The sequence below is a fragment of the Nematolebias whitei genome, chromosome 1 (assembly GCF_014905685.2).
Source record: "Nematolebias whitei isolate Nwh7 chromosome 1, NemWhi1, whole genome shotgun sequence".
NCBI lineage: Eukaryota > Metazoa > Chordata > Actinopteri > Cyprinodontiformes > Rivulidae > Nematolebias > Nematolebias whitei.
Window position 1 is genome coordinate 62,776,216 of NC_056498.1, and position 11,705 is coordinate 62,787,920.

Here is an 11,705-nt window from a genome sequence, read left to right on the forward strand (position 1 = left end):
ATATATATATGTATGTATGTATGTATGTATGTATGTATGTGTGTGTACGCATGTATGTATACATCGTGCATTTTAGCTTATACTGTATTACTACCTTGAAATTCTGTACTTATTTAATTCAAATTCATCCTACTGCACTATTATATTCTACCATGTTGTTGTTCAATACCTCTTTTTAGGAAATTGTAAATATTATAATTACTTTTTCACTTTTTGGTACTTTTTTTGTGTGTGTGTGTGGGGGGGGGTGCCTCATAACCCTTATTGCATGCTTTTAGTATTTCTTGTTGGTTTGTTCTTTGATTTATTTTAGTGAGTCAAATTAGTTCTTCTCATCCTAAGCATTTCATTGTACTGTGACCCTGTGTTAACCTCGCATACGACAAATAAACACAACTTGAACATCTTGAACTTCACAGTCAGGGTCTGCTTGGTTTATTGAATATTTGACAAAAAAAAAAGAAAAAAAGACACAAAACAAGCAAAATACCGTGCATAAATATACAGTAAAGTACATCTAGTACAAATCATAATGGAACACCATAGGATGGAAAATGAGTACAAAGCAATGCAAAACAGAGATAAAAAGACTGATGAGCTGTTGCCGCCATCTGCAGACAAAAGTGTGAAACTGCTACAATCGTTAAAGCCGAATCTAAAAATAATAAGCTGTTATCGTGTTAGCTCTTCAAAATAGTTTAACCCAGTAATATATTATTAATAATATGTTGCTTAAGGATGACAGGAAAGTGGGACCATGCGTCTGAGCATGCGCGTTCTCTCTGACGTCATACGCATGCTCGCTGTGCATGCCCTCCTTTCTGAGCCAATCCTGCTCGCGATAAACACAACGTTGCGTCATTGTTATTGTGGCTGTGGAAGCTACGACAGCTCGCGGACTTTTCGCCATCATTTCACCGTCTCTTTAAAAAAAATAAAATAAAAGTGCGAACCCGAAAACCTTGTAGAGTAATGTCGCTTCAGAGGGACGTTTCGTCTGACGGGAGTTTGCAAGGTAAAGTTGAGACGGAAATAGTAGGAAAGCTACGTTAAATAAGCTAACAGTACTCCGTCAAAAGGAGAAGAGTGGAGGCTAATTAACGATACATGTATAAAATATACCAATGCCTCACTTGTAAAATGGAACATTGCTTAAGCTATGTATACTGATTTATTTTCCCACAATAGCTGAATCCAAAGGTGGACAGGCTAGCGAAGCCGTCTTGTTATTGTTCTATTAGCTCATTACGCCACTGGAAGGCAACACACACACTCGACTCTGTTTATTTTAAGGCTCCTGGGTGGAGCTGCACTTCAGCGGGAACGGCTCTCAAGGTCCAAGTCATCGAGGCAGCCAGGAGCAGATCTCCACGTCCGGCCAGGAGGGCGACGTGGAGAAAATGCTGCTGGACGCACAGCACGAGTCAGGCAGAAACAGCTCCAAGGGAAGCTCTCAGTGCAACAGGTTCGTGTGAGAGGGGATGCAACTGTGCTTGTGTCAGCATTTGTTGTGTAATAGTGTTATCCAAGGAAATGTATGGGTTAAAGTCTTTATGTTATATCATCAACAGCCCACTGAGATCACAGACCCCCCTTTTTCTGTGGAAAGGCTCAGAGGGAAACAGCTCACAGGTACATGATGTATTGTCATGCATTTAAATTGGGGTTTAATTATTAAGGTGTAGTTTTCAAAAATAGTTGGCTCGCTGTCAACCTTTTGACCGACATGTACCAGCAGGAAAAGCTCAGCGCCGTGCCCCCAATCTCACATTATGCAACCGTCATTGATATAATTCGCCCGCAGCCAAAAGGCGAAGGCAGACAGTGATGTTGTTACCCACGTTTGTGAGTGTGTGTCTTTCTGTTACCAAAATATATCTCATGAACAACTGGACAAATTCCATCGGAACGTGCAGAAATTATTCAGTGGATCCAGATAAACAGTTGGTTTATTTTTGAAGTCAAGTTCAAGATAGTTGCCACAGCCAACTGAACTTATAAACTCGGTCAGTTTTTCAAATCTAGACCTAACGTGCAGTGTGGTAGTAGCAGAGAATGTTGATATTCTGATCGTGAACAGATTGCAGAAAATGTTTAAAATGTTGTCATGAACTGGTGATAGAATGGACAATGATCAATTTTCCAACGTTGTTTTGTCTTTTTAAAAGAACAGTTGCGCAAGTGGCTCACTATGGGCGTCTGTGAAAAGTGTTAGTGTCAACCCTGTTTGTCTGTGAGCAAAGTACCTCATGAACCTCTGGGTGGATTTTAATGAAATGTTCTGATAATCATTATGTAGTGAACCAGATAACCTCAAATCTACCAGATGGACAGAGACTGTTATTTTCATTGATCTGAATAAGTCTGAACCATCTGATGAACTTTCTTTCTTGAATTAATCAAGCAGAAAAGACAATTCTTTATAATCATTACTGTCTTACAAATGTTTTGATAATCAAATTGTGTTAGTTCACTCAATGCTTTACAGGTTGAAAAGAACTACTAATTTTTATTTTACATAAACAGTAAGTAATGATTTTTGTTCCTCATTCAGAGAAGAAATCACCTGAATATGCCTTTCTTGATTTTAAATCTGAAATGAGCAAGCTGTCGTAAGTATGTTAAAGGTTGGTTTTCGGTCAACTAAAATGTTTACCGAGAAAAATGTCATGTTTTACTATTTGAAAAGATTACAAAGTGTGAGACTCCACGAAGTCTGCTGTTGCTGCAATAATCTTTTCTGTATGTTGTAAACAATCCTTGACTTATGATAACATCTTACGTCACAAATCCACTCCTCTTTCTGGTCCTTCCACGAATCAGAAAGCTCTAAATTGAACAGGAAGTCGACCCATTTAAAATGTGACAACTGCCCAGTTCATGTTAGATTCCAATAGAGAAGAGAAGGAATAGAGAATTATGGATTCCAGAATTCCAAGAGAATGAGAGTTCTGAGAGATGTTGGAATGAGAGCTGACAACAGGTCCGATAGTCCAACAGAATGAGCAGATTGAGAGTGCAGCCGGTTATGAAGAGTTTGGAGTTATGAAGAACCAGGAACGTTTGGGATTATAATTCTGTTTTGAGCTAATCAACGCACGACTTTCTGAAGGTTTGGTAGCTCTCGACGGAGACGCTGAAACGAGTCAGAAAGGAACTACATCCAGCGCTGATTCATCGTCAACAGGTAGATGGTTCTATTTTGACCAAGTGTACCGTGAGAAGCTGAGGATCTGACGAAGCGTGCAATTTCTGGTTAAACAGATTAAACTTCCCTCACACAGTTCTCTGTAAGATAATCTCCTTTCACTCTAAAACCCACCTCTCTCTCATAAATCAGTACAGATATTTTTAGAAATGTCTGAAGCAAAGTCCTCAAATCACCGCCGAGTGATTTGAAGTTCATTTTCTGTGAAACTGTCTGTTATTATTTTCATATTTTGCCAAATTAATGTAAATGTTTGATGTTAAACTTTGATTTTGAAAATAAATGATTCCATTCATTTGATGGGTCAAAGATAAATAACGTCTCTCGTTCACATTTCTGTTAAATTCAATGCACGGCATTTACAGTCAGAAAAATGAAGAACTCGTGAAAAGTATGCATAAATATATACACATATATTTGTCATACAACAAGTGACACGTACCTCACGTGTCTCACTACAATTACATGTAAGTCCACAACTGATTAACTTCTGAATCCAATCCAGTTAGAAATGGACAATACAACCAACTGATCTAAAAACATCTCTATAATTCTCACAGTTATATAAATATTTGTGCAAAATTAGATGTGTTTGTAGTTGACACATGCTTCAGGTGCTTGAGATCTTTGCTTACAACGATAGCAATGGCTGATGGAGTCAACCCAGTCTGTCTGATAGCAAAATACTGTGTAAACCACTGGATGGATTTTAATAAAACTCAGAACTAATCACTGGATGTAGATCTACAACTGATCAACCTTTGAGTCAACCTAATTCATGATGGCTGCCTCAGTTAAATGACATCAGCTAACACAACAGATATAACAGTCAATATTTCAGATATTGAGCTAAACTTTGATAGTAGTGGAGACTTAAGGCTCCAGTATACTGCCGCGTACGTCCGTTCATGTGTACGTACGCGTCGTGTACGGTATGCAGAGGGTTCAGACATGATACTCCAGCGTACACCCCGAGCAGCTGCAGAGCAGCTTCACAGACAAGGGGCGTTTACCTTCGGGAAAAATTAAGGTCGCCGATTGGTCATTTGCTGACACGCCTACTGGATTGATTGACAGGTCGGAAAAAAGAAAAAAAGCGAGCGCTGGCAGCCTCAGCCACAGTGGTGTTCTGTGTTTATATGTTGTTAATAAAAAGATCTTAAAAAAAAAAAAAAACAGGGAGTGCTGGCTCTACAGCCCACACATCAGAGCAGCCCACCAGGAAATCTCCAGACCCTCCAGCAGCCACGCTGGACCTGAGTTTAATTTGCTCGTGACAAATTCCTTCATTTCTCACCATTTCAGTCATGGCATCAACGGAGGAGGAAGAGATCACTGCCTCTTGGCAAAAAAACTAAAGAAAAGGCCAGATCAGAGATGAAGAAGGGGAATTTAATACATTGGTGTCGCATACAAAACAGTCCGTCGCTGGGCAGTTTATTGTGCGACACCGCGTACGCGGTCGTAAAAATTTGAGCTTTTCACGGAGGGTACGCTGGAGGGTACACACGTACCTCTGCGTAAGTACGTGCGTACCTCTGCGTATGGATGTACGCGGCAGTATACTGGGGGCTTTAGTCCCAACACAAGCACTGATCATGACATCTTGCAACGTCACACGAGACTGTACAATCTTTGAAGTGTTTCTCCCCACACCTCCAACACCTTCCTGAGGGTTATCATGCCTCCTAGACAACTCCACCCCTCCTCCTCCTCATCAACATAATGGACCCCAGCTGCAACCCCCTTCACATAACACCCCTCCCCCTCTACCATCATTGTCTTTCCATAACACATCAGAGCACCATCAGCAGGGAGGACGTGAGGGAGGGAGCTCAGCCGTCTACATCCAGACAAGTCTACAAGTCCGGATAGATTGAGCCCCAAACTCCTGAAAGGATGTGCGGCTCAGCTGTTTGATGTTTTCAGGCACATTTTTTTTTGCCTGAGCACGAGGGTGGTGCCTGCTCTGTGGAAAACAACATGCCTGGTCCCGGTGCAGAGAAACAACCAACCAAACTCACACAATGACTACAGACCTGTGGCCTTGACATCACATGCCATGAAGTCACTGGAGGCTGGTCCTTAAGCATGTTAGACCAGTGGTGGAAACATACCTGGACCTGCTCCAGTTCGCATACCAGCCACGCATTGGATATGATGACACCATCCTCTACTTGCTGCACAGAGCAGGCAGCACTGTAAGAGTCATGCTCTTTGACTTTTCCAGTGCTTTTAACACCATGAGTCCTGCTCTACTCTGCAGTAAGCTCCTGGACATGCAGGTGAATGACTCGCTGGTCACCTGGATCAGAGACTACCTCACAGGTCGACCACAGTATGTGAGGCTGCAGAACACCACCTCGGACACCATACTGAGCAGCACAGGGGTTCCTCAGGGGACGGTCCTCTCACCGTTTCTGTTCACCCTCTACACCTTGGACTTCAAGGTATATCTCAGAATCCTTCCATCTGCAGAAGTTCTCGGATGACTCTGCCATTGTGGGCTGCATCACTGGTGACCAGGAAGCTGAATACAGAGGTGTGGTGGACAGAACCACCTGCAACTCAACGTTGGAAAAACTAAAGAGCTGCAGGTGGACTACAGGAAGAAGATTGGCCCCCCAACCCCATCAACATCAAGGGTACTAAGGTGGACACTGTGGACTGCTACAAGTACCTGGGGGTCCACCTAGACAATAAACTGTACTGGACAGCCAACACCAACGGTCTCTACAAGAAAGGACAGTCGCCTTTTTCTTCTGAGGAGACTCAAGTCCTTTAACGTCTGCAGGACCATGCTGCAGATGTTTTACCACTCGCTGGTCTCTAGCATCGTCTTCTACGCTGTGGTGTGCTGGGGCAGCAGGGTGAAGAAAGCTGGAAAGAAAGTGATTTGTAGACATGGGCACCGGCGACCCCCATGACCCAAAATGGAAGAAGCGGGTAAAAGATAATGGATGGATGGATCAATAAAGTTCTTATCTTTAGCTAAAATAGCTACATCTCTGTCATTTCTCTTCATAGGTTGTTCTTAGATTAAATCTCTGGCATAAAAGGTTGTGGGCGATACACATTTCTTTTAGAAGTGTTTAATTTTAATACTCTTTTCTCCTACTGTGATTTATGAACATATAGCTCTATAAAATTCTTTATATGGAGTTTTACAGCATAATGTTGTTTAAAGTATTTTTGAAGGCAAGTCTTTGACATCAGTGTGTTTTGACTAGGGCATTAACAGAATACTCGAGTAATCTACACATCGATTGCTAGGACCTCTATCGAGGTTAAAAATGTAAGGTCGAGTATCCGTAGTGACGTCATATGATGTGACCACCGTATGACCGTAGGGGGCGGTGTTGCACTGTTGCAGGTCACAGAGTATGGTGTAACATCGGGTCCAATCCACAGAACCAGTTTCGGTTTAAGTTTCGTTTTTGACGTGCTGCATGTTTCTTCATGTTTGCAGTTTAATAATAATAACTAATAGTTTAGTTTTTCCTGTGACTTATTTGCAGTATGATAAATGGTAGGCGCATAATATCCGCTCCCAATGTTTTGTTGGTCTTTTTTTTTTTGTAAATAATTACCTTTTTTTGCGGTTATATTAATTTATTTATTTTTGTATCTTGAGATCTATGACGTCATCAAATACTCGAGTTCTACTCGGGTTTTATTATGTTAATGTCGAGTTTAAAAATTATGTACTCGTTCAACCCCTAGTTTTGACTAAGTTAAATTATATATTTTTTTAAACCCTCTCTTTTCAGTCTGATGAAGACTTCCAAGAGAGAAGACGGGAAGTAGAAAACATCATGAAGAAAAACGCTGACTGGATCTGGGACTGGTCCAGTCGACCTGAGAACAGTCCACCAAAGTAAAGAGTTGTTTTTGTTAACACTGTTGTTGAAATATTTAGGTCAGAGTCTGAGTCAATAGTGTGAAGGCAACCTGCCAGCAAGACATAAAGTTGAAACAGACTGCTTGTTTTTCTTCATATATGATGTTTATTTGTGATTTGTAGACTTTAGACTGGCCTCTGTGTGAGCAGAAGTGTTAGCATGACATTAAACTGGAGCTCATTGATCTTTAATCTATTCAAAAAGAGTGAATTATTAATGTGCTCCTCTGCAGGGAGTTCCTGCTGAGGTACCCCAAGCGCTCAACCTCTCTCAGCATAAGAAACACCAGCGTCATGAAGAAGGGAGGCGTTCTCTCTGCTGATTTTCTGAAGCTTTTCCTTCCCTCATTAATCATTTCTCACATACTTGCAGTTGGCATCGGGTAAGTTACTGGATTTCATTCCTAATGCTGGGAATATTGGGGAGCCTCACAAACGAAAAAATACTGTATTTTTGGCTGCAGCTAATGTAGTTTTTTACATGAAGGTATTTGCCACATGGATGAAAAATGTTCTTTAGATCTTATAAAAAAATATAAAAATAAGACTTTATATTGATATTTATCACCATCAACGATACAAACAAATACAATATGAACTAGAGAAATTGCATTTCCTGTGAAAATGCAGCGTGAATGTTTATTGCTGAAAAACATGCTAAAATGAGCTAAAACATGCTGAAATGTAGCTGAAATGGAACAAGCCTAAGTTAGGAGAAGCAGAAAGAACACATATTTACTGAATTAGGTTTAAATAGGCAGAAATGAGCACAAAAAATAGTAAATTAGCTTAAAAAATTAGAAAAAAAACCAAAAACAGCTGCAAGGACAGAAAGAAGCTTAAACTACCAGAAAGAAGCAGAAATAGCTGAAATGGGCAAAAAAAATATGGAATTAGCTGTAAAGGCTAAAATTTGTATAAAACAGCTAAATAGTAGCTGAAATAGAAAAAAAGCTGAAAGGAACATAACAAGCTAAAATTACCATAAATAAGTAAAGTAGGCTGAAAGTAGCAAAAATCACCACAAAAAATAGAATTTATTTGAAAACAGCTGAAATTAGCTAAAAAGCTAGCTGAAAAGTTAAAACAAGCTTAAATTAGCAGAGGAAAGCAGAAATAACACATTTGCCCAATTAAGCTGAAAGACGCAGAAATTAGCACAAAATGTGGAAATTATCAGGAAAAAATGTGAAATTAGCAAAAAACATCTGAAATGAAGCTAAAAATGCAGAAAGAAGCTGAAATTACAAGTGGCGAGAGCACATTTTTACTGAATTAGGTTGAAAAAAGTTGAAATGATGTCGAATGTGAAATTAGCTGAAAAAGCTAAAATTAGCAACAACATCAGAAAAGCTACATAGTAGCTGAAATAGCAGAAATAAGCTGAAAGGAGCATAACAAGCTGAAATTAGCAGAAATAAGTTACAAGAAGCACAAAAAAATTTGTAGTTAACAGAAAGAACCTGAAAGGAGCACAAAACTGCTGAAAAAAACAGTTAAAATTAGCTGAAAGTAGCTAAAAAAAATTTTGAATTATGCACAAAGAAGCTGAACCAAAACAAAATGTGAAAGGAGCAGTAAAAGTTTGTAAACAGATCTAAAGATCTGAAGGATGTAAAATGAGCTCAATTCATTTTCTATATGGAAAAACAATATCAGAAAAGACTACATATTTCAAAAAGTTAAAGTTGCACCAACACCAAAAGTCATAGCAGGATTGTCCTGAAAGAGCTGAACATTTTTCAATATATGATTTGTTGAAATAGCTTCAAACCTGCGGTACGAGAAAGATGCCGAAAAACATTCGGAAGAAAAATGGATCACAATTAACTAAGAGCAGATACTAATGTCCTAATTCAAGCTGGTTTATCCCAGGCTTTTGCTAGAATCTGATGTGCTTTGCCAATAAATATATATAAAAAAAAGTTATATTTAAAACAAGCTTAAAAAGTATGTTGCTTTACTTTGTTTTCAGGATATATATTGGCAAACGCCTAACATCCCATCACACCTACTGAAGAGATGTTAGGACCGCTGCACAACCAGCTTGGCATGCCTTAAAACGGGACCTGAAGACTGAGGGGAGATGATGTGCAGTTTTGACTGAGTGCCCCACACCAATAAGGAGGTTCAAGACCTCTCGTTGCTGTGTTGTTGCCTCTGAACACATCAGTGACCAGTCCACTGCTTCTTGCTGTAGTTCCTGTCCTGGAGATTTCAGTTTTGCTGCTTACTGCACCTTAAATCTGCACGTTGGGGAGAACTTCTTTTAATTCACCTTTGTGATTGAACTAAAATGGGGTTTGATTGTTTTGCTGTCAAATATTTTTGATTACCTGCGGAAGAAGGAGATGCGTGTGTGCAAGGAATCACGTCCAATAATGACTTCCAATTTGTACATTAAATCGTGACTGTATAGTTAAATATTAGCCTGATTAGTGCTCATTTGTTCAGGAGATAGAATCACTGACAGCCTGATAGTTTTACCAATGAGAGCTTTGCAATAAAAGGAAAGGAATAGCTGCGGATGAACACAATTAAAATTTTATTGAACTTTGGTCAAAAATAATAAACAAGTGAATACATTGCCACCATGTTAGGAATCAATGGACAAAGACAATGCGTTGTGTTTTAATGTCATCAGTATATGTTTTGTGTAGTTAACCATGTCTGCATTCACAACTACGAAGATCCACATTTGTGATATGCGGTTCCAATTTTAGGTGGCATCCCTAATAAATGGAAAAAAACAAAAAGAGCACATGTATGAGGCCTGTCTTTAATTCCTACTTATTACAAGATCTGGAGGCACTCATAACATAAACTATGTGTGGTGTGCAATTTCCCCCATTTATGAGTTTCCGTAGACAGCTACATTATAGCAGCAGTGTATGAGGACATAGGTCTATAAAACAGGATTTACAAATAATGCACATGAGGTTCGTAAAACGTTTGGGGACATAACCTGTAGCTGTCTGATAAAAGTAGGCATTAAGGCTGCAGATTCCCTTTGTCCTGGACTCCGTCTTGTGCCTTTCAGTTTCCAGCCTTCATTCTAAAACATGGCCGTCATAATCTCTTATTATTTTCATGGTTTCTAATGGTGGCTCTCAATCTGTCACCCCAAATTGTATTTCCCTTAGAAATTAGCTCGAGATCTGCTGAAGACAGTGGTGCGACTGAACTTTTTTTTTTTTTTTCACCTCTCTACAACATAAAAAAACATGCAAAGCAATAAACATGTTTTAATACTATACTTCTAAATTTAAAAACACATCTGTAAGTTTTAGTTTCTTTTATTATGTGGATGACAAGGTGTACTTGAGTAGATACAGTCAGTGAAATGATGTCACTGTATTAAATGGGGTAAAATAAGAGAAGGGAAGGAAGAGAAACAAGTCCACTTTCCAAACTCATTGCCTTCTCCACCATTAGTTTGACCTAAATAAAGGCCAAATGGGGGGAATGTTACAGCTGGGCTTATTGGCCGTTAATCCGTGCCTCACAGGACCCGAAAACCTTTGAATGATGGAAACAACGTTGACAAGACGTCATTGTACGGACTTCCAAGAGTTCTGTTGTTAAATCGTGAAATGAAGGCTTAAAATGTCAACACAAACACCAACGTTCAAGAGTTTGACCTCTAGGGAGTGCCATTCCGTCAATTAGACCCGAATTGGGCTTTCTGGGTCAGGGGGCGTGTTGACTGCCCTGGTGCCAAAGGCAAAAAGCAATCTAAGCTCATACTCAAAAAATAAAACAGACCTATGGATCAACCTCCCGCGGCAAAAAAAGTAGACACGTGCTTTCGAATTCTTCACCAGGAGGACAACGAGGCTGTTTCTTCTTATACAGATAAGACAAGTAGTAGGCTTAACTACACAGGTATGGTAAAAGCCCTATCCTCTGGAGCCCAAAATCTTTTAGTTGATTTTGTCCTGGAAAATGTACAAGTTGTTGGTGGCTGCCACAGCTATCACGTTCTCTTTGGGGTGCCAGGCAGTGTGGAGGATTTTCTTGTTGAAGTCCAGGCTGTCCACGCTGATCTCGTCCTTCTTCCTCTTGCCGCCTGTGGACACTTTACGAGGTTTGAGCGTAGCCCGTGGTTTGCTGCTCTCCCGGGACGCCTCCAGTGTGATATCCCGCCTGGTGTTGCGGTCAAACATTCGGAAGAAGTTGTTGTAGGAGCCAGTCATGATGGCACTAACGAAGAAAAAAACAAATTGATTATACTGTAGTCCCTCTCTACTTGGTGGTTCGTTTTTGGCGGACTCGCTCTATCGCGGTTTTTCAAAGTAAGCTCGGACATGACACACAATTGGCTGATTGATGGATGAGCTGCACGAACGGCATGGGATTTTTATTTAAAATAAATTATTTTCAATTGTTTAGCACCAGTGTGCAGCCCAAGCTGCAGGAGGAAGCTTCTTCGTGCAGAGTCAGATCTCCGCTCTGCAGCGGATAAGTGGGCGTGGCCAAGATTGCTGGCAGGTGGCAGAAAGCTGAGATCATGACATGCTGTGCTCTTTTAGAGCGTTTAGTTTAGAAACATTGTTTAGAATATTGCAAGAGTGTGGGAAGGGTTTAAAACACCTT

The 11,705-nt window shown here is 40.1% G+C and overlaps 1 protein-coding gene across 1 annotated transcript; it reads left to right on the forward strand.

Annotated features, from left to right (window-relative positions):
- Nucleotides 1-844: 844 nt before the first annotated feature.
- On the forward strand, nt 845-9,867 carry bnip4 (BCL2 interacting protein 4). Its single transcript, XM_037679837.1, has 6 exons — nt 845-1,015; nt 1,294-1,465; nt 1,572-1,632; nt 6,979-7,085; nt 7,343-7,492; nt 9,085-9,867. The coding sequence occupies exons 1-6, from the start codon at nt 973-975 to the stop codon at nt 9,125-9,127; spliced, it is 576 nt and encodes a 191-aa protein (XP_037535765.1). The 5' UTR covers nt 845-972; the 3' UTR covers nt 9,128-9,867.
- Nucleotides 9,868-11,705: the final 1,838 nt, after the last annotated feature.